The following is a 25,000-nucleotide window of genomic DNA, read 5'->3' on the forward strand; positions in this document are numbered from 1 at the left end:
AAGTAGATCAGTAAAGTAGAATATATTAAATGTAAAACACACGCACTTATATACACATCTGTATTACTCAAAATAGTGTCTAACAAATGTAAAATATTTAATTACATTTTTCTATTTATTTAATTTAATTAATCAGTTTCATTTGTGCCAATTTAATTAAAGTAATAAAAAAGTGTATTGCATTAATTAGATTTATTCTATTATATTTTTATATATTAAACATTTTATTTAAAGAAAGCAGGCATTTCATTAAAAATTGTTTGAAAAATGTAAACTGTTGATGTACATAAAAATTAATAATAATAATCTGCGTTAATAAAAAAACACCAAACAATTTTATGTTTTGCATTCCTTCCCCCAAACCATTGGCCTGTTTTTATATTGTTTTGCAGGTGGGACAATATAAATAAAATCTGTCCCGTGCAGGTCTTTACCTCACATCATATTCATATATTAATAAAAAAGTATTTCATATTTTGTAACCTAATAAATGAATCCAGACTGAACATCCACCATATAGAACACAAGCAGAGAAAAGATGATGATGATCAGGAATGTCTCTGTTCTCTAGTAAGAACTTCAAGACAAAAAACTGAACCCCATAACATTAGACCAATGAAATTACAGAATGGGTTCAGGTGAACCAATGAAACTCTTTATATTAAATCAGATGCGCTCCCACTGAATCGGGCCGCAGCACATCATAAATATGGATGATGTTCCTCTGAGGTTTGACCTGCCGCTCACTCGGACTGTCTACAGGAAATGTGAATCATTCGTCACTCTGAAAACAACCGGGCATGAAAACACACTTCACCTGTGTTCTGAGCTGCACGGCATCGGGAGAAAAGATTCACCGATGGTGATTTTTAAACGCACAACGATGCTAAAAGAAAAACTCTCAAGAGAAATAGTTGTGAAAGGAAGGAGGAAGACAGTGAACAATGACTTTCTTGGTCTGCTACTGTTTAGATACAAGCCGTGTAACAGACACTGTCTTTCATTAAACCCTGTGTAAAGTTCATTAGTTTCAGTGTAGACACCTGCGGCTTATAGACAGGTGCGGCTTATTTATGTTCAAAATAAACATCTTTGTAAAATTCAGATGGAAATTACGGTAAGTATCGGACACAACATCAAAGGCTTTGTGAGGTTAAGGAACAGCATCACACTGAAAGTGAAATTACAACATGACTGTGTTTAAGAGTCTCTGAAACAGTGCGTGTGTGTGGGTGCGTGTGTGCGTGCATGCGTGTGAGAGTGTGTGTGGGTGTGTGTGTATGTGAATGTGAGTGAGTGTGTGTGTGTGTGTGTGTGTGTGTGTGTGTGTGTGCGTGTGTATTTGTGCGGACAGGAGTATTAATCAGTAGCAGAATGTGTCGGGGTGTTGTGGAGGTTTGGGTTCATGGCAGCCATGTCAGATTGTGATTTGGGGAATCTGCAGTTTAAGGCAACACCTTGAACTCTTTGTGATGTTTCTCGAAGCGTTTCTGAACAGTGTGTTGCAGTGTGGATGTGCAAAGAGCTTTACCCCTGCCATAAAGGGGTATATCTGCAGGGGTCTGGAACAGTATTTAGTCAATCTTCTCTTCACCTGTCACTGGTTCTAATGTGATGGCTGATCAGCATGAATACAGTTGGTCACCAAAATAATTCTCCAGAAGAGAAGAACAGACAAGAAACAGAGCAGAAGAAGTTACTAACTGCGACCAGGACACTTAAGACTGAATAAACGGAAACATAAACAGGTAAAAGTTTCTTTTCACAGAACTTGTGTTGGAAAATGAGATGAAAAGTGAAAGAGATTTTGAGGTTTTATCATGCAGTCTTTCACACATGAACACTACGAGAACCTGCTCTGTAGAACTCTACCTTTAATCTTTATTATTTAGTTTTTCCCTCAATCACACGTCTGAGCGTCTTCTGTGACTACAGGAACATTCCTCCATCTCTGTGAATGTTCACACTGCACCTCAAAACCATGTTCTTCGTTAAACCCGCCGCAAAAACATTCAGCCGAGAGCTCTAGTGGGGGAGCATGCATCATGTGACCACCATCATCATGACCAGGAGATGAAGAACATAAAATGATGCCCAAGAACCATACAGAGGCGATCTGACTTGAACAAATGTTCACCTTTTCCCAAAAACTATAAACCCTCCTGAGCTATGAGATATAAAGATGGGATTCTGAGAGATTTTTTAAATCCAGCGATTATAAAAAGCTCATTGTGTAGCATCTCTACACTACATGAATGCCAATGGAGATACATGGAAGCACACACTACAAAAGCCATAAATCCATCTGAGGATCTGAAGATGCTGAACCTGGTATTGATGAGTTTAATAAACACACAAACAAACAAACAGCACTTACCTGAAGGAGGTCATGACCATACTGCAGAGTCAACATGTCCAGATCAGACAGAGCAGATTGGCTGAAAATGTCCATGTGCATGTCCGAGGTGCTGCTGGAACCCTGTTCTCTGGAATGATCACAAACAGAAAGCTTGGTGAGGAAATGATGCATTATAAAGCTCATAATATTTTTACAAATAAAACAAACACAATAAATCTTGTGAATATTTTATAAAGCTGTTCTGACGCTTGCTCAAGATTTTCCATCTCCCACAATTACATTTTAACATCTCAGAACCTTCACCGCAGAACAACAGAGAGAATTTCCTCTTCAGAAAATCAGGGTTTGTGTCTCAAACACGTCTCATCAGCTTTTACTACACAATAATGTATTTGCAATACAGTGCACAGTGTGTATATGATGTGTGTGTGCATTTTGGACAGTGTGTTTTTGTTGTGTGTGTGTGTGGGGAGTATGTTGTGGGTGTGTGGGTGTCTGTATAGTGTTGTGTGTGTATGGTGTACAGTGTGTGTACGATGTGTGTGTATCTGTGTATGGTGTACAGTGTGTGTACGATGTGTGTGTATCTGTGTATGGTGTACAGTGTGTGTACGATGTGTGTGTATCTGTGTATGGTGTACAGTGTGTGTACGCTGTGTGTGTATCTGTGTATGGTGTACAGTGTGTGTACGCTGTGTGTATCTGTGTATAGTGTACAGTGTGTATGATGTGTGTGTATCTGTGTATGGTGTACAGTGTGTGTATGATGTGTGTGTATCTGTGTATAGTGTACAGTGTGTGTACGCTGTGTGTATCTGTGTATAGTGTACAGTGTGTATGTATGATGTGTGTATCTGTGTATGGTGTACAGTGTGTGTATGATGTGTGTGTATCTGTGTATGGTGTACAGTGTGTGTATGATGTGTGTGTATCTGTGTATGGTGTACAGTGTGTGTATGATGTGTGTGTGTGTATGGTGTACAGTGTGTGTGTATGTGTGTGTGTGTTTGTGTGTGTGTATAGTGTACAGTGTGTATATGATGTGTGTATCTGTGTATGATGTACAGTGTGTGTATGATGTGTGTGTATCTGTGTATGGTGTATGTGTGTGTGTGTGTGTGTGTGTGTATGTGTGTGTGTGTATAGTGTACAGTGTGTGTATGATGTGTGTGTAACTGTGTATGATGTGTACAGTGTGTGTATGATGTGTGTATCTGTGTATGGTGTACAGTGTGTATGATGTGTGTGTGTGTATGTGTACAGTGTGTACGATGTGTGTATCTGTGTATGGTGTACAGTGTGTGTGTGTGTATCTGTGTATGTGTACAGTGTGTGTGTGTGTGTGTGTATGATGTACAGTGTGTGTATGATGTGTGTATGTGTATGTGTGTACAGTGTGTGTATGATGTGTGTATCTGTGTATGGTGTACAGTGTGTGTGATGTGTGTGTATATGTGTGTGTATGTACAGTGTGTGTATGATGTGTGTGAATCTGTGTATGGTGTACAGTGTGTGTGTGTGTATCTGTGTATGCTGTACAGTGTGTGTGTGTGGTGTGTATGATGTACAGTGTGTATGATGTGTGTATCTGTGTATGGTGTACAGTGTGTGTGTGTGTATGGTGTACAGTGTGTATGATGTGTGTGTATCTGTGTATGGTGTACAGTGTGTGTGTGTGTGTGTGTGTATGTACAGTGTGTGTGTGTGGTGTGTATGATGTACAGTGTGTGTATGATGATGTGTGTATCTGTGTATGGTGTACAGTGTGTGTGTGTGTATCTGTGTATGGTTACAGTGTGTGTGTGTGTGTACGATGTGTGTGTATGTGTATGGTGTACAGTGTGTGTACGATGTGTGTGTATCTGTGTATGGTGTACAGTGTGTGTGTATGTGTGTATGTTGTACAGTGTGTGTATGATGTGTGTATCTGTGTATGGTGTACAGTGTGTGTGTGTGTGTATGTGTGTGTATGGTGTACAGTGTGTGTATAATGTGTGTGTATCTGTGTATGGTGTAAAGTGTGTGTGTGTGTGTGTGTGTGTGTGTGTGTGTGTGTGTGTGTGTGTGTGTATAAAACCTAAACAGAAAGTGATAATAGCTGCAAGAGACAAAAGGACGAGAGAAAATTCGGTTCCTACCTTTACACTTGTAATATCAGCAGAATAATACAAAATATTTCAACCCTCAGTCCATCACTGACACACTCACACACTCACACACTCTCACACACTCTCACACACTCTCACACACACTCTTACACACACTATCTGCCCTTCAGCATGTGACGTACATTAATTCTTTACCTATCGAGTCACAGTCACGTCATGTGACACTTTCAGTTCTTCCTTTTCAGCCACACCCACATGGGAAAGCACCTTGTGGGGTTGAGGAAGTTTCATTCTTTACTTTTTACAGCTGATTTTTATTAAAAAATAAAATAAAATAAAAATAAACATGAAAATACATTTATACTGCATTCTGGATTATATCAGATTTCTCTAAGTATGAGAGATTTCAAAACACACCACTACAGTGGGCTTAGTTTCAGTTTAACCACAACAACACACACACACACACACACACACACACACACACACACACACACATTATTAAGAAATTCATCATCAATGTAAAAACCCAAAAACAAACCTAAAGTTACTAAAGAACTAAAGTTTTTATTTTTATGAGTTTTATTAGATTTTTATCATTTTAAAATAAATTGTATTATTTATTTCTTGATCTATGAAAATCACGGTTCTTCTCTTGAATTGTGTTTCCGTCCCCTGTTCCTCTGAGACACGGTGCAGATTCACGGTGCAGCTTGTGGTCGCACACAGTGATCTCCCACACCGTGTCACCATGCAGCTCCTTCACTGCTCTCTTCTCATCCCATCCCCATCACATCTAACACACTCATGTGATCAAGTCAAACTCATTTCCTGATCGGACCCGGACCTCATTTTTTCCACCAGTTGAACCAGTACACACGTGTTAACTAACACGCTTTAGTGGAGGTGTGATACACATGACCTTTCTATTTGCATTTCTATAAGATGTAAACAGACGCCACTAGGACACATCGATGGAGGGATTTTCTTTTCCCCATTTTTTGGTACATACAACGACTGACATATGCTTCCTTAAACACTCATGAGATCTTCTCCCAGAGCAGAATAGAGAGATACTGCATCTCCCCCTCTTTTACGTACATGAACTCGTGCTGAGATTACATAACAGAGACTGCATGCCTTCACCAATCAAGTCTCTACAAAGAAATAATAAAAACCTAAATGTCATTAATAAAAACAGCAATTTTAATGGGTATATTCACAAAGAACTGTTTTGCATATGCAAATGTTTATAGCTGCAGGGTGTAAATTATAACAGGAAATGCCTGAACTGGAAAGGTGCTTTTAGAACCTGCTGTGATCTGGACAGACATCAACTTTACTCCACATGGGACCACATCCTTATGGACTGGTACTGAGAAGTGGTATTTTTTAAAACTGGTATGTAATCGGGTCAACAGCGGACTAAGGATAAGATTCAGGAGAAACGAGATTATCAATACTTTTTTCTCTTCGTGATTTGGTGTTAAATTGAATTAGAAGCTGCAGCTTGTCATTTTCCGTCTCTGAATGACGTCATCATGAGACTGACGATTGCTCGACGTACACGTGTCCATGCACCTGCGCGGTGTGTGTTTGTGTGCAGTCATGCTGGACATGTTGAAACATTTAGAAGTGCGGACTCACGTTACAAAACTGAGCGACACCGGTGTCAGATGCAATATAAAGACAGTAGTGTAATAGTGAAGAAAGGAGGAAACGTAATATAATGAAACATTTGCAAACAAAAGTCTTCTACCTCCAGCAGTGCACCGTATACTGTCTCTGTCTGTCTTCTCATTCATCATCACATAAGATTTAGTTAGTACTAGTAGTCTTTGGGTTTAAAATGTAAATCCAAATATGAATTAGCCCACAGGAAACGCTAGGCTAGAAAAGGTTTCAGCATCAGTGAGGAATGACAGAGACAGGAGCAGCCCCTTCACCATAACAATGTGTGGGAACATGACCCCAAAAAAACAACAGTCTCGTAGGGCTGAAATATTTATTGCCCTTCACTACAGTGGAGTCGGAGATGGTTCAGGTAAAGAAGTAATAGAAGTCATTAATATAAGTTTCCCTAATTGCAGAATTCTATACAGTGTAACCTTGATACTTGCGAGTGTTCCGTTCTATGACCCTCATAAGTAACAGAAAATTGCGAGGTTTTGATGTTTCCTTTCTCAAGGGGAACTGTACATGTGCTGTAGTGTAAATTAAAAACATTTCATCAATGTAAAAAAATTGTGAATTACTTGTCATAAATGTTTAGGAGCCCTTTACTGTTTGTAGTGGTGATGGACAGGTTGAAGGACGAGGTCAGACAGGAGTCTCTGTGGACTTTGATGTTTGTAGATGATATTGTGATTTGTGGTGAGAGTAGTGAGCAGGTTGAGAAGAGCCTGGAGAGGTGGAGGTACATGCTGGAGAAAAGGGGAATGAAAGTCAGTAGGAGTAAGACAGAGTACATGTGTGTGAATGAGAGGGAGGGCAGTGGAGAAGAGGTGGAGAAGGTGGAGGAGTTCAGGTACCTGGGGTCAACAGTGAAAAGTAATGGAGAGTGTGTTAGAGAAGTGAAGAAAAGAGTGCAGGCAGGGTGGAGTGGGTGGAGAAGAGTGATAGCAGGAGTGATTTGTGATAGAAGAGTATCTGTGAGAGTGAAAGGAAAGTTTATAGGACTGTGGTGAGACCTGAGATGTTGTATGGATTAGAGACAGTGGCATTGAGTAAAAGACAGGAGGTGGAGCTGGAGGTAGCAGAGCTGAAGATGTTGAGATGTTCATTGGGAGTGATGACGATGGACAGGATTAGAAATGAGTTTATTAGAGGGACAGCGCATGTAGGACGTTTTGGAGACAAGGTGAGGGAGGTGTGATTGAGATGGTTTGGACATGTGCAGAGGAGGGACATGGGGTATATCAGTAGGAGAATGCTGAGGATGGAGACACCAGGAAGGAGGAAAAGAGGAAGACCAAGGAGGAGGTTTATGGATGTGGTGAGGGAAGACATGCAGGTAGTTGGTGTGAAAGAGGCAGATGGGGGAGAACAGGGGGGGATGGAGACGGATGATCTGCTATGGCGCCCCCTAATTTCCCCACTGTGGGACGAATAAAGGTTTATCTTATCTTATCTTATCGTAATGGAAGAAGCCGAAAGGAGATGTTGTTGATGAAAATGTTTTATTTACTACTTTAAATGAATAATACAAAAATAAAATAGTATTTAAAAAAACGTTATGTCATTTATTAGTACAAACTTATCAGCTTCTCTCAAACTATCAGATCTTTCACAAGTTACTTTTAATCTGGTTCCAAATAAAAAGTCACGAACTATCGAGGTTGCGAGTATTGAGGTTCCACTGTTTTACATTCTGTTGTGCTCCTATACAAATGCTGTGTTGTGCTTAGGAAATCTCTCTCTCTCTCTCTCTCTCTCTCTCATTCTCTCTCCCTCTCTTTCTTTTTCTTTCTCGAATTGCCTTCTTATTTAAAAAATGTGCTTTATGTGCATTTTTCTGTTTGCTTAGAGAAATGTTGAAACTGCAGTAGTAAAGTTTAGCAGTAATAAAATAACTTGACATTTTGTAACATTTTTCACATCCTGTCGTTTCGCACCAAATGATAGAGTAGTATTGATAACAATATCGAGAAGAACCGGTATTTATAAGCAGTATCGTATCGGTAAAATGTAAGCGATTCCCATCTCTACACACCCCACATCTCACCATCTCACTGCTCATTATTATCCTACAACAGCAGTCCTTGTCATGGTTTATTAGACCCTGTATGAGAGTGTAGTGAAGAGACCCCAGTGGAGAGCGTTTGAGTGTTTGGGCTGAGGAGGAAGTCCCCTCTCCTGATCTTACGCTGAATCTGTAGGCTTGGCATGAAGCCACTGCATGACTCTGCGTGCCTCTGAAAGCCTGAGAGTTTCCTGGAATGTTTTGATCATGGATTGCGTAACTGCAGCGCCCTTGTGCCGCCTGAGCAGGCATAACACACATATCTCCAGCTCATTGCAGTGACAGAGCAAGAAAACCAAACGTTTATTGACGCCTACATGTCTGAACACTTTTAATGCAGTATTGTCCTGTGTGTTGTGTGTATGTTGTGTTGTTTGTCCTGTGTGTAGATGTGCGGTTTAATGGTGTACTGTACACACTTTATACGGCTCAGTAAACCACAGAGACAGAGGTGGAGAGATGTTTTACAGCATCGTGCAAGATTCTGCATGAAATCATCACTCAAATTATCAGATTAATTGAATTTATTTAAACAGGGTCAAGGCCATGTCATGATGGACATTCAGTGTCGCCCAGATGAGGATGAGGTTCCTTTTACGTCTGGTTCCTCTTGAGGTTTCTTCCTCATCAAGTTTCAGGGAGTTTTTTCTTCACCAAAGTCACCACTGGATCACTTGAAGGGATAAACTTATAATCACTAAGAACAAACTAATAGGCATTGAACTGAATTGTGGAAAATTTTTATATGTGTAAAGCTGCTTTACAGTCTTTTCACATGAACTGAGTTGATTAAAGAGTCTTATAAAAATTATAATCGGAACATAACAACCATTAAAAATCTTTGGTTATTAAAGTACATTTCAAGGCAAATACTTTTAGTTTAAAGGGACACTTTTACTGGAGTCACATTTTTCCGTGTCTCTACTTTAACTCAACTACACGTTTGTGTTCTTCGTCCACCACTGGTTTAAGGAGTCTGATGGTTACAGTCTGGACATTACAAGCAGATGGGGTTTAATCATTTTCCTTCTTTTTCTGTAAAAAAGGGAATATTTTGTCGTCCCTTTGCGCTACACCTCACCACTGTGCTGATTCTCCTCCTCCGTACAGTAAGAATGGATTTATATCTGCACATTTTGTGCTATTTTTCCAGCAGAGTGTGTGGGCAGACAGGATGTAGCCTTCAGAGTGACGCTATTTATTATTCATCTTAAAACTCAGATTTGCAGAATTGCTGGTGTGATAAACGATGTATCCGTTACACAAACGTAATCCAGATCGCCCACTCAGCGTGCACGGATCTGCTCGAGAGAAATCCACGTCCGTTTAACATCAAATCATAAAAATACAATGCAAATCCAACAGGTTAGTTTACACCCTTTTTCCTCATCAGACACTGGCGTAGTCTCCAAGAGCCTGATTCACTCCACATACCTGTGAACTTATTCCTACAAATACATCAGCAGCTGCAGGGCCTTCAGATTCTTGTAGAAATACCAGGAACATATTCATGTCCTCATGAAGCAGTGTGTGTGTGTGTGTGTGTGTGTGTGTGTGTGTGTGTGTGTGTGTGTGTGAGTGTGTGTGTGTGTGTGAGTTTGTGTGTGTGTATTTTATGTAAATCAAGCATTAACATGTTTATTCACATTCTATTACAGCAGCTCTAAAACAAATCTGACTGTTCTGGCATGTTACTGTTTCCATAGTAACAACTCGTCCAGATGTAATAGTATATCAGGTGTTCCACAGTGTCTACATCTAATAAATCTGTGAAGGAATGTTCTTTATTGTAACATTGTAGAGAGAAGGAGTCTCCGGTGCCAGTTTAAAGTTAAAGCTGTAACTGCTTTTTTCCACCACTAGAGGGTCTTCAGGAAATGATGAAACGACTGTGTTTCTAGCTGCAGTATCGTAAATGATGACAGGAACTATTGTAACATATCTTGCACCTCAGACACAACACTTAAAAAAAAGTGTTTCTTTGTAACTTTTACTGCTACTGTAACACTGCTTCAAAAAACTAATATAAATATAAATAAATAAATCCACCCACTAACAGGTGCCATAATGAAGAGATAATCAGTGTTTTTCACCTCCTGCCAGAATGTTATAATGCCAGAATGTTCTGCCTGGTTAGTGTATACCTTCACTGCATTCAGAAAGTTATCGGACCCTTCAATGTTATGTTACAGTCTGATACTTCAATCATTCACATAGATTTTTGATGGATGATTTTTTTTCATAGATGATTGACACTCAGTCACACATAATGACAGAGAAAAATTCTAGAAATGTCTGTAAATGTATTCTTATTTTAAAAAAACGAGACTGTGAGAGACTGTGAGGGACTGAGAGAGACTGTAAGAGACTGAGAGAAAATTACAGAGACTGAGATGGACTGAAAGACTAAGAGAGACTGTGAAAGACTGAGAAAGATTGAGAGAGACCGAGAGGGAATAACAGAGACTGAGAGGGATGGATAAAGACTAAAAGAGACTGAGCGAGACTGACAGGGACTGAGAGAGATTAAGACAGACTAAGAGAGACTGAGAGGGACTGATAAAGACTAAAAGAGACTGAGAGAGACTGATAGAGACTAAGAGAGACTGACAGGGACTGAGAGAGACTAAGACAGACTAAGAGAGACTAAGAGAGACTGACAAAGACTAAAAGAGACTAAGAGAGACTGATAGAGACTAAGAGAGACTGACAGGGACTGAGAGAGACTAAGACAGACTAAGAGAGACTGAGAGGGACTGATAAAGACTAAAAGAGACTGAGAAGTACTAATAGAGACTAAGAGAGACTGACAGGGACTGAGAGAGACTAAGACAGACTGAGAGAGACAGAGAGAGAATGAGAGAGAATGAGAGACTGTGAGGAATGAGAGGTACTGAGAGAGACTCTGAGAGAATGACAGATAATGAGAGAGACTGTGAGGGACTGAAAGAGACTGAGAGAGACTAAATGAGACTGAGAGAGACTGCAAGAGACTGAGGGGACTGAGAGACTGAGAGAGACAGAGAGAGAATGAGAGAGACTGTGAAAGACTAAGAAAGATTAAGCGAGACTGAGAGAGACTGATAGAGACTGAGAGAGACTGAAAGAGACTAAGAGAGACTAAAAGAGACCAAGAGAGACTGAGAGAGACTAAGAGAGACTGATAGAGACTAATAGAGACTGAAAGAGACTAAGAGAGATTGAAAGAGACTGAAAGAGACTAAGAGAGATTGAAAGAGACTAAGAGACTGAAAGAGACTAAGAGAAACTAAGAGACTAAGAGAGACTGATAGAAACTAAGAGAGACTGAGAGAGACTAATAGAGACTGAAAGAGACTAAGAGAGGCTGAAAGAGATTAAGAGAGACTGATAGAAACTAAGAGAGACTGATAGAGACTAAGAGAGACTAAGAGAGACTGAAAGAGACTAATAGAGACTGAAAGAGACTAATAGAGACTGAAAGAGACTAAGAGAGACTAAGAGACTAAGAGAGACTAAGAGGACTGATAGAGACTAAGAGGACTGATAGAGACTAATAGAGACTGAAAGAGACTAAGAGAGATTGAAAGAGACTGAAAGAGACTAAGAGATTGAAAGAGACTAAGAGAGACTGAAAGAGACTAAGAGAAACTAAGAGAGACTAAGAGAGACTGATAGAAACTAAGAGAGACTGAGAGAGACTAATAGAGACTGAAAGAGACTAAGAGAGGCTGAAAGAGATTAAGAGAGACTGATAGAAACCAAGAGAGACTGATAGAGACTAAGAGAGACTAAGAGAGACTGAAAGAGACTAATAGAGACTGAAAGAGACTAAGAGAGACTGAGAGAGACTAAGAGAGACTGAGAGCGACTAATAGAGGATGAAAGAGACTAAGAGAGACTGATAGAGACAAATAGAGACTGAAAGAGACTAAGAGAGACTGAGAGAGACTAAGAGAGACTGATAGAGACTAAGAGAGATCTGTGCAAATTTAAGACAAAGTTGCATGTAAAAGTCATAATATTTAGCCTGACTGCTGAAGTCTAAAGATGATTAGAACCTGTAGAGCACTTACTGACTGGTGGACTCTGCAGACCAGCGCAGGTTGAAAGGCGCATCAGCGGTGAAACTCCAGGGTGTGCAGAGCGGATTCTGAAACAGTGTTTATGTTTTTTTTTAGAAGATAAAAGTGCAAATGAGAGCAGAACCAACATCACTGCAAACCATGTGCACAGAAACTGATGCAGAAATCTGCTATTAAACATAACACTGGTTATAACCTGTGAATCTGGAACGAGGGAAGAGGGAAAACATGTTGAAATAATAAAATGATAAGACAGAATGAACGCTTGATGGCATTAACACTTGTGTAATCTATTGGTGTGTTGTGTTTTCCCTCTTAAGGCATTTTTCCATCTCAGAGCGTTGCAGCAGTTCCAGGGAAAAGGCTAGACGTGTAAGATTAGTGTAAACCCTGTGAGATGTTACCTCCATAGCAGTAGAAGCCAAGCCCAACATTCCAGCATTCATGTGTGTTTCCTCTGTAGGAGAACAGTTCTGTCCTTCCATGGCAGAGGAAGTGAAGAAAAATGGCATCAGGTCAGAGTCAGGAACATGCTGACTGACCTTTATGTCTTATATGTGCCATGACCTAAAGACAAACAAAAAGAAAGAATCAGATCAGTATATCAGATCAGTGTATCAGATCAGTGTATCAGATCAGTATATCAGATCAATGTATCAGATCAGTGTATCAGATCAGTATATCAGACCAGTGTATCGGATCAATGTTTTAAATCAGTGTATCAAATCAGTATATCAGATCAGTATATCAGATCAGTGTATCAGACCAGTGTATCGGATCAGTGTATCAGATCAGTATATCAGACCAGTGTATCGGATCAGTGTATCAGATCAGTGTATCAGATCAGTATATCAGACCAGTGTATCGGATCAGTGTATCAGATCAGTATATCAGATCAGTATATCAGATCAGTATATCAGATCAGTATACCAGATCAGTATATCAGATCAGTATATCAGATCAGTATATCAGATCAGTATATCAGATCAGTATATCAAATCAGTATATCAGATCAGTATATCAGATCAGTGTATTAGACCAGTGTATCGGATCAGTGTATCAGATCAGTATATCAGATCAGTGTATCGGATCAATGTTTTAAATCAGTGTATCAAATCAGTATATCAGATCAGTATATCAGATCAGTGTATCGGATCAATGTTTTAAATCAGTGTATCAAATTAGTATATCAGATCAGTATATCAGATCAGTGTATTAGACCAGTGTATCGGATCAGTGTATCAGATCAGTATATCAGACCAGTGTATCGGATCAGTGTATCAGATCAGTATATCAGATCAGTATATCAGATCAGTGTATCAGATCAGTATATCAGATCAGTATATCAGATCAGTATATCAGACCAGTGTATCGGATCAGTGTATCAGATCAGTATATCAGATCAGTATATCAGATCAGTGTATCAGACCAGTGTATCGGATCAGTGTATCAGATCAGTATATCAGACCAGTGTATTGGATCAGTATATCAGATCAGTGTATCAGATCAGTATATCAGACCAGTGTATCGGATCAGTGTATCAGATCAGTATATCAGATCAGTATATCAGATCAGTATATCAGATCAGTGTATCAGATCAGTATATCAGATCAGTATATCAGATCAGTATACCAGATCAGTATATCGGATCAGTGTATCAAATCAGTGTATCAAATCAGTATATTGGATCAGTGTATCGAATCAGTGTATCGGATCAGTGTATCGGATCAGTGTATCGGATCAGTGTATCAAATCAGTGTATCGGATCAGTATATCGGATCAGTGTATCGGATCAGTGTATCGGATCAGTGTATCGGATCAGTGTATCGGATCAGTATATTGGATCAGTATATCGGATCAGTGTATCGGATCAGTGTATCGGATCAGTGTATCGGATCAGTGTATCGGATAAGAACAAAAATCTTAAATTTTCTACCTAGTGTAAAGTAAATGAGAATAAATAGGTGACAGGAGAGTGGAGGAGAAAGCGAGGAGGAGAGGAGAGTGTGATGAGAGGAGGAGAGGGTGCTGAGAAAAGAAGGAATTAAGTGTTTTCAAAATGCTCCACAGTAAGTAAGAAGAAGGAATAAAAGCTTAGCTCCTGGTTCAGGGCGTATCCAATGAGAGGAGGGGTAAAAGGCTAAGAGTTGAGCAGGAGGTGTCTGTGTACAAGTCTAGATGTATCATGTGATACGTCTCAGGCTCGCTGCCCTACAGCTACAGAGCAGAGCGTGTGGGTTACGAGTGAGGACCAGACGCTGGAGCGTAGACATAACAAACACCCAGAGAACAAACACAACCCTGAGACTGTAAAAAGTTCCTGACCGGGTTAATGTTCATCTGCCACCAGCAGGAACGTGTTTTAAACGTCATTATCTTTATGGATGAATGAAGCACGATTTGTAACAATTTGAACATCACCAAAACACATTGAGAAACTCATTTAAGAGAAACACACACATCACGGGGAAGAACAGTACATCTATACGAGCTCTGATGTAGGCATAAAAGATGGAATAAAGGAAAAAACAACCAATAAACCAACCAACCAACCAACAAATAAATAAATAAATAAATATGCTTAAACATCACAACAGAACAAACCCATAACCAAATAGATGTTATAATGAAGCATGAAATCCAACACAATAGAGACCATATTAATGGTCAATAAATGATCAGAGATCAGACTTTATTTTTCTTGTAGATGAAGTTCAGATCTGCTGTAAGACTTGTGTGTTTAATTTTATTTTAGATCAATAGACAGACAGACAGACAGACAGACAGACAGACAGACAAACAGATGGATATGTTTCTTGTCGCAGTCGCCTGATTGGGAGAAACTCACTCCTCTACAGTCATCTGCTGTTTTGCTGATTGCTAAATGATTCCCTATTTGTGCTTAGGAAGAAAACACAAGACCACGTGATGGTGGTCACATGATGAGAGCATCATGCAAAAATGATGGCTGAACACGTCTCTTATCTGATGGTTTCATGTGGATTTCTCCTTTACAACATCAGGAGAATACATCCACTACTCTCAAGTCTAGACTGGTGCACCTTGTTCCAGACTGCTCATCCTCTGACATACATTTAAACTCTGCAACTGATCCAGAATGCAGCAGCACGACTTCCTAACCTTCAACGGTCTCCTTCACCCCCCTACTGCTCCACTGATCCCTCCATCCTCTACCACTTCTCCACTCTTCTCTCCATCCCCTACCACTGCTTTTTCCATCTCTCAGGGTAGAAGACTGTTCTGGAACAAATGCCCACTTGGTGTCCGTACAGCTGAGACCTTCCTCTTCCAACCAGACTGATATTAGAACTTCAGAGATCTTCACAGGGTTCTAACAGAGCCTTTAATAATTTGTTTCTCCATACCAGCATGGATTAGCTGTTCTCACACCATACAGTAGCATAAAAGGTAATAGTGCTGTGTTCCAGTCCCTGGGGTCACGTTAGGGTTAAGTGCCTTCATTAAGGAGCCAATCAGGATAGTCAGAAAAAAAGGAATCAACCACACAGCGTAGAGCAGACCAAGTAAGTAAACCAGGACTTCTCTGGCTCAACCATCTTCAAATGTTTAAAATGATCATCAAGCTCAGTAGTGTTACTGTTCACTCCGTCTGACGCTTCCCAGATCCCGCAGAGGTCAAATCAACTAACAAGTGTTTATCGTTCCCAGGTCCATCCTGTACAGCGATCAATAGGCAGTGATCATTATTGGGCTGCAGAATGACCTCTTCCTGTAAAGCACCATCATCGTTACAGGAAAACCGATTGAGCAAATACAGTAAGGAGAAGAATTATGGCTGTCCATGAGAAACATGAAGAACCTTCTCTGGACTATCAGTATTAACTGATCATTTTAACAAGTCAGAACATTTTCCATTCAAATTAAATCAAGAGAAAAGAGAAAATGTAACAAATTCTATCCATCAAATATAATTTAATTGTATTATAAGAAGCATTATGATGCAATAACCATATCTCATTACTACTTCTACCCTCAGTACTGATCCAATACCCTACTGGTCTCCAGAGCTGCCTGATCCACCCTGATGCCCAGATGGAGATCTTATTATTATCAATAGGAAACCACTCCCTGTTGCTGAAGATGCCTTCACATGACCAGCCTGTAGATCCATGAGATAACTGTGGTTGGAAAACACTGAGGAACCATGAAGATGGATTTGGACTGTAATTCATATAAAGTTGTGATTCAGTGGTTTGGGACCACAATCTCCATGAACAATTTTGCAGTCAAGTCTCCATCAATAAACATCTGATAACATCAACAATGATGGAACTGTAATGAAGTGATATTCGGTGTCACTCAGACATGGATGAGGTTACTCTGAAGGATTCTTTCTCCTACCATCTCAGGGTGTTTTTCCCTCACCATCGTCACCTCTGACTCACTCATTATGGATAAATGTAAAATAGATATTTGTGTTCTGTAGTAATCTGTGTGTGGTGTAAAGCTGCTGTAGGACAATGCTCATTGTTAAAGTGCTGTATGAAAGGCTTTGAAACCATGCACACATTTGTTTGCTTTGTTGCTACACGTACACAGATCCGATCTCTCCGTCTGATTTAACCTGACATTCTAATGTTGATATTAAGTCGGCGGGAACAAAAAACCGAGACGTGATGTTCCTGATCTGCTGTGTCACACCTACACTCCTGAAATTACTCACAGCTTTTAACAACCAAAGCTGCACATGTACTACACCGAGTCATGTGTACAATCATACATCTGCACCTTAACATCTGTACACCAGATTATATACAGATTTAAAGCCTCAATGTATCAAGTCCTGATTTTACTGTAAGTCAAAAACACACAACAAATCACCACATTATCTGTGTAAAGCTGCTTTGAGACAATGTTCATTGTTAAAAGCGCTATACAAATAAACATGAATTGAATTGAATTTTATATATGTATATATACACACTACTACATATATATATATATATATATATATATATATATATATATATATATATATATATATATATATATATATATATAATAATAATTTGCACTACTCTATATCCATTGCATTGCTGCTCACCATTGCCTAACTTACCATTGTATACATCCACCTGATTTCTGTTTATAGTAATAGCCATCTGTATATTATGTTATTATACATACAAATCTGTAAATTACTCTATAATACCATTTAATTTATATAACCTTGCTACTTCTGGTTAGACCTAAACTGCATTTCGTTGCCTTGTACTTGTACATGTGTAATGGCAAAGTCTAATCTAATCTAATCTAATCTAATCTAATCTAATCTAAATGCGCTGTCATTAGATGTCATTTGTCATAATAATATATATAATATACTTCCATGTACAGTATATTTATACTCATTAAAAGACCGAGTGATTTGTTTGTGATCAGTGATCAGGCTGATTGCCTTGAAAGGGTTTGATTCACTAAAAAGAAGCAGTTCATGAGGGTTTTTTGGTCTACACTTAAAAAGATTCGATTTCTTGCTGTTATTTACAGGTTTATGTTTAATTTTTTTGTCATCACATTAAAGCGCTGCTGCTATAAACCGGTCGAGAAACCTGATCACATTTATATTATATACATTGTGATACCAGTGGCGGGGAGGCAGACCACCCTGGTAGCTCCGCCCCTGACAACAGAGTGCTCAGCTTCATCTCCAACATCCTGTACCTGTATATAACACAGTAACATGAGGTTCTTTAATTTCAAATCGCAATACTAATGAAATTATTTAAAACTAAATTGAAGGAAAATAAAATGTTCCTGTCAGTGTTATGAACAGGGACGTTTCTGCACACACCGAGTCACGTGTTTGTTTGTGCACCTGTATGGTAATTAGCACGTGTCATTTAGGGCTTTTGTTCTTTGTTATGTTTTAATTTTGTGTATTTTTATTTGTTGCCGTTTTTCTGCACGTGCATCTGCTCCTCACTTCATCTCGTTATGTGACACTTACACACACTTTACAGTTTTAAACTCGGTACAACCAAATCTGCTGCACACAAATCAGAGCTGCTCCTTAAAATAAATCAAAAACAAAACAACAAATAACTTTTTCATTTCATTCTGATCTCATATTTTCATTTCCAATCCTATACACTATAATCAGAAATACTACAGCCATCCGGCTCTAGACATGAATCATGTTGCTGCTTCGCCAGGAAAAGATGTGTGTCGCCTTTAAAGTTTTCACATGTTCCTGAGAGAGAGAGAGAGAGAGAGAGAGAGAGAGAGAGAGAGAGAGAGAGAGAGAGAGAGAGAGAGAAGAGAGAGAGAGAGAGAGAGAGAGAGAGAGAGAGAGAGAGAGAGAGAGAGAGAGAGAAAGAGAGAGAGAGAGAGAGAGAGAGAGAGAGACAGAGAGAGAGAGAGAGAGAGAGAGAGAGAGAGAGAGAGAGAGAGAGAGAGAGAGAGAGAAAGAGAGAGAGAGAGAGAGAGAGAGAGAGAGAGAGAGAGAGAGAGAGAGAGAGAGAGAGAGAGAGAGAAAGAGAGAGAGAGAGAGAGAGAGAGAGAGAGAGAGAGAGAGAGAGAGAGAGAGAGAGAGAGAGAGAGAGAGAAGAGAGAGAGAGAGAGAGAGAGAGAGAGAAAGAGAGAGAGAGAAAAGAGAGAGAGAGAGAGAGAGAGAGAGAGAGAGAGAGAGAGAGAGAGAGAGAGAGAGAGAGAGAGAGAGAGAGAGAGAGAGAGAGAGAGAGAGTGTAATATTTCACAGCTGGAGAAGGTCATTCCAGGACAGAGGTTGTCTCCTTCTCCTCTTGGTGGCTCCTGGTTTCAGCATGTTAAAGACAGGATTCTTCTGACCTGAGCAGATTTGACTCTCTGACTGACTCAAGGCTCCTGTTTCACACGTGTCTGATCCTCTCTGATCTCGATCTGCTCCACATCGCCAGTCTCTCAGAATAAAAACATGGCAAAGCTGCTAAAACAAAAAAGCACTGCCACGTATACAGTGTGAGTTACACGTTAGTGGTTTGATGAGTTTCGAGTGTTTCTGGATGAAGGCTCTGAGCTGTGACTTTGTCCTGAAGGGGTTTTCCACCCTGCATTACTTCATTCTCCTCAAAAGAGTAAAGCACCAGCAGCAGGAGAACATGGACCTTATCCAGCGTGACTCTGGTAATCTCCTCAGTCACAGCTCAGAGCTCAGGAGCACAGTCAGATCTGCTCCACTTGTTTCCTCACTTTGGGTTCAGGGAGTCCTATAACCCTGATGGCCGATGTTTCTGATGTCCATGAACACCTTCAGGACCAACATGTGATCTTATTTAAAGCCAGGCTTGAGGAAGTAGATCTCTTTTTGAGGCGGAGGCATTATGAAAACGATCTGTAGGAGTTAGGTGCAGAAGGTCACACTTTGTCTGTTTCAGGTTTCACTATGAAGAGAAAGGAGCTTCAGCAAAAGACATGGGTGGGGGACAGGCGCAAACAACAAACACCTCAAAACAGAGTACTTTATCAATCAGGACTAGTGGATACTGGATTCAAAATAAATATTGACATGATACTAAGGAGAAATGTACAGTTTATTGTGTAGAAAATAAGGAAGGATCACCATCCCACATGTTCTTGTTTATCTGGAAATTCTCTGAAAAGATGAATGACATCATTTTCATTTATTTATTTATTTACTGTTCACTTTCCTGTTTTATGGAACCTATCCCTTCTCCCTGAGAAGCTGAGTAACACCTTCACCTGGGAAATACCGGCATTGCATTTAGTGTTTTGTCTTCTGAAATAAGGTGGAACAAGTAACAATACTTCAGTGGGTTTGATATATAACTGGACTACAGAAAACCAAATCTACAACATTACCCAGTCCTATCAGTGAAAGAGTCACAAATAAACCCCAGCTGGGGGCTAGGGCTAGGGCTACATCCCTGCAGCGTCCCAACATACCGTACAAAAATATAAAACATTTTCATATTTTTTATGATTATCACTATCGTAACTCAGGGACCACCTGTATACCTGAAACTGGTGTGAGAATCTACTCCCAGACCCCAGAAAAGGACGATGTGCTGCTCCACAGAGCCACTCTTTCACACAGAGGGACATGAGGATACAAGTGCAGGTAAAAGAACAACTTAGTGCTAAAACAGGTCCAAACACATCCGAATCAACAGGAACATAAACAAGAAACATGTGCAGATCAGGAGTTCAGCAAACTACATGCACGGGGAAAAACAAGAACGAGAGAACAAAAAAGGAAATCAAAAACGCAGAACAAACGGCTCAGAAACGCAGACGGCAAAACACGAGGTATTTATACACACACACCCGATCACAGGCGTAAACACAATGGGGGTATGGAATGTGTAATGTGGGGTGGGGATGTGTGTGTGTGGGGTGGGGATGTGTTTTGATTTGTTTGGTTTGTTTATTTTACAGGGACAATAGACTAAAGAAAACTGAAAAGCGATGGCGTGAACACAGGGCATAGAGAATAAAGCTCGTCTCTGATTAGGCTTTTACATAAAAACAATCGTCACAAAAAACAAAACGAGCACAAATAAACGAGTGTATGCAAAGAACTCTATATGTATACAGTATGTTATGAGTTAATAATTAACAGTAGCACAGTGATGGGGTTGTGTGGAGGGGGGGTGGGAGGTTGAACGATGATTACAGTTAATGTAAAAATAATAAGCTTGTGCTTGTAACAATCACATCATTTGTGTTGATGAATTTAATGAAGTTAATGATCATTAAACTGATCATTATCCAAAACGCACATTCTGATGAGTTATAAACAAAAATAAACAGTATTATCTGTAAATATGTAAATAGGCTAATAATATCTATAACTAAATCTCATCCCTGAAACTCTTTTGAGGTCTGTTTCTGTAACAGCAGCCTGTAATTAGTGGGATTTTTAACATTCTGTTATTTCTTTAGAGCACTGAGTGTGTGTTTATTGCTGTAATTGGACACTTTGTGTGTCTGGGTGGGTTTATTCTGTATTATCCTGCCATCGGCAGCAAATTCAATGGTGGTGAGTCACGAGCGACCTTCTCCATGGTAAAGGGTGGAGTCGCTCCTGTGTAACTGTGCGGTCTGCTGAGATCTTTCTTCAGCCTGACTGAAATTAAGACAATAAACACCACCAGCAGCAGATCAGTGCTCAGAAACACAGCAGCTGTTTTCACTCGTCTTTCTCTTTCACTGCTCTCTGCTGTTGTTTACACAAACAGATTCCTTTTGAACCTGATCTCCGAGATGTGATGCTGCGTTCCATCTAACAAAGAACAAAAACGAACAAAGAAATATACATAAATGTGCCATGTCAGAACCTGAGGTTTCGGCGTATGACCTGGCTGATTCTACAATCAGATACACACCGAGAGACACAAAAGCACACAACAGCCAAAAGATCTTTCAGATCTTCCTGTAAAAGACTGTGAGTTCCAGTCCAAGTCAACATGACTGCAGAGAATGGATAACTTAGTAAACGATATCTCTTTTTTAAAATAGAGCTCAGAAGAACCTAATGAAAGGAACTGCAGTGTGATGAAGCTCCACACACTCGCTACAGTTTCAGTTTTTTCCATGAGCTTTAAGACACACTTTATATGATTGTTAGTCCAGAATCACAGGATGGACATTTCTAACAAACTGATCACTACATAACTACAGCAGAACTGTTCCAGAGACACATTCTAACACACATACATGATCCCAGTTTTAACATTTACAACCTTTTTCCACACATGCACAGGTTTTACACATGAATCCAACACTAATTAACCATCAAAGGTTATGAGCCAAAACCAGTAGAAATCTCAACCTTCAGAAGGACAGAGCAGTGATGTACAGAAACTCGATTCAGTACAATTAATGAAATTTTAGTCATTTCTACACTACAGAGAGAGAAAAGAGAGAGAGAGAGAGAGAGAGAGAGAGAGAGAGAGATGTGCTACTTATAATGAAGCTGTTCATCAAAATTCATCTTTTGTCTAGAGTCATTTATAAAAATCCCCATATTCACCATGTAAGTTCCACCACACACAAGATTCCTCCATGGAGCTCAGTAAGGTCATTAGATGGAACTGGAACTGGATGTTACTATGGTTACAGATGTGTATAAGCAGAACATTCATTTAGATTCAACTTCCAGCCAATCACAATCCACTATTCACACCTGAACTTCCAGCCAATCACAATCCACTATTCAGACAGAATGTTGTACAAACATCTGATAAACAACTCAACAATTTTAGCATCTTGCCAAAAGGAAATAAAACTTCGTCTTATATTTAAAGGTGATAGTTTATATTAATGTGTATAATTAATAATGAATTAAGATACATTAGTAGTTGCTTTATAAGCAGGTAAAAGTGTTTTCTGTGAATGCAGAACATTCAATTCAATTAATTCATGTTTATTTGTATTAAGCTTTTAACAGTAACCATTGAGCAGCTTTACACAGATAAAGTGGTGATGAAGAATGAGAGCAGGACTGTGAAAACCCACTGCAGCACTCATGTGCCTGTTAAAGTGTAAATAAATATAGCATTAAAATGATTGTTGTCTGAATAAAGCTCTACTGTGTGCCTGCAACCGCTGAAGGAACTGATTAGAAGGTCTGGATGCAGTAAATACAAACTGCTTCTACTGTTTTTCTTTCAACTGCTTATTACACAAGAAAAACACAAACAAACAAAAATAACAGCATCAAAATCTGCAGAAACGATCGCATGAAGGTTTTACTGATCCTGAAGTGAAAATAGAAACGATTTTCAGATCATTTATATTAATAAACGGATACACACTGATACACACTGATACACACACACACACACACACACACACACACACACACACACACACACGGATACACACTGATACACACACAGATACACACTGATACACACACACACACACACATACACACATACACACACACATACACACACACACACACACACACACACACACACACACACACACACACACACTGATACACACACACATACACACATTGACACACTAATACACACTCACACATACTCACACTCATACACATTGTGTAGTAGTGTTACAATGTGTCACAGTGTACAATGCGTTACAGTGTGTTAAAGTATTACTGCATGTTACAGCATGTGAGTGTACAGCGTGTACAGTGTTACAGTGATAAAAGCTCTTACACTCATTACATCATTTGTCTTATAGGCTTTAGAGAATAAACTTTCCCTGAAATCTCCAAAAGTACAGAAATGAATACCGCGTGTAACCATGACGATAGAAGGAATGATCTACTTCCTGTGCTGCAGCGAGCCTGAGGTGTGAATGTGAGACTTGTGACGTTATCTGTAATCTTTTACCTCATTCACACTGAGAAATATATGTCTAAGTCTTCTATATCTACACAGCTGTACTTTAATTTCAGCACACACACACACACACACACACACACACACACACACACACACACACACACACACACACAGAGCATAACAATGTATCCCCTACATCAATGCCTTGGGGTTCCATAAAATTCTGGAGTAAGAACAGGAGCTTTGAGGATGGATTTGGACTGTAGTTAATATCAACAGTCTGCTACACTGACTCAGGACTACAGTTTGCTCTGATCTCCATCACTGCATCTCAACATCATTTATCTGTAATAAATGGACATTCGGTGGAACCCAGATGAGGATGAGGTTCCCTCTTGAGTCTGGTTCTCTCAAGGTTTCTTCCTTCTGCATCTCAGGGAGTTTTTCCTTCACCACAGTCTCCACCGACTTGTTCATCAGGGACAAACTTACACTTATAAACAACATCTTCATTTTTATCTCCACATTATCTGTGTAAAGCTGCTCTGAGACAATGTTCATTATTAAAATCACAACACAAATAAACATGAATTGAATTGAATACCAGTCTCTCAGAGGAAAACTAAATACTCTGTAATAAATCTGTATTTTATATCTGTCTTTTTCTCCTCTCTTTTCTTTAGACTATCCTTCTTACTTTTTTCTTCTATTGTAACTTCCTTCCATCCTCCTTGTTCCAGCAGAGGTCAGAGTTAGTCGTGAGGACCTGTACCCCTCTACGTTCAGTGTAAAAAACATTAATAGGAACCTAAATCTGGAGCCGTAACTGTTGCCTCATTATCTCACACTCACACATCAACCAGTTCCAAACTTAGACCTGTGGTCAAACCTCTCTTACGTCAACATTACAGCGTTTCCCCATGACGTGTTGCGTGTGTTCACATCTCACAGATAAGCACATGTGGTTCAGTGACTGCTGCTCCTGCTTCCTTCATCTCTTCAGCACTGAAGAGCAGGAGGAGCTACGAGGAAGCGCTGAGCCAAACACAGATGCAACTGACTGCCAGAATCCTGGACTACTATCAGAGACTAGATTTACCCCAAACCTCTGCACAGTCACATGACACATCACATGACTTTCTGCACCTGATTCACCATCCCCCTTTAATTATTGTTTGTATTTAATGCTTTCACAGTGCTGATTGTCTCACCCGTCTCACGTGTCCTCATGGTCAGGTTAAGGCTTCTTTTAGTTTTCTGAGCATCATTTTTTTTTCAGGTTTCAACATTTTAAACACATATATATTTGCCCTGGAATCCTCTTTCCTCATGATACAGATCTGAACAGAACATCAGATCACAAACAGAGGCGACACCAAAAGACCTGAAATGACTCGGTGAAGTGAAAATAACTACATGATCTT

General features: G+C 39.6%; 1 protein-coding gene across 1 annotated transcript in view; it reads right to left on the reverse strand.

Moving 5' to 3' along the window:
- The window catches only part of si:ch73-63e15.2 (protein strawberry notch homolog 2), a 75,771-nt gene that overhangs the window by 43,235 nt on the left and 7,536 nt on the right, over positions 1-25,000 (reverse strand). The window contains 3 exon segments of the mRNA XM_046857102.1: positions 2,378-2,486; positions 12,265-12,341; positions 12,678-12,840. Of these exon segments, the coding sequence (XP_046713058.1) occupies positions 2,378-2,486; positions 12,265-12,341; positions 12,678-12,785 (294 nt within the window). The 5' untranslated portion in view covers positions 12,786-12,840.

The sequence above is a fragment of the Silurus meridionalis genome, chromosome 9 (assembly GCF_014805685.1).
Source record: "Silurus meridionalis isolate SWU-2019-XX chromosome 9, ASM1480568v1, whole genome shotgun sequence".
NCBI classification, from domain to species: domain Eukaryota; kingdom Metazoa; phylum Chordata; class Actinopteri; order Siluriformes; family Siluridae; genus Silurus; species Silurus meridionalis.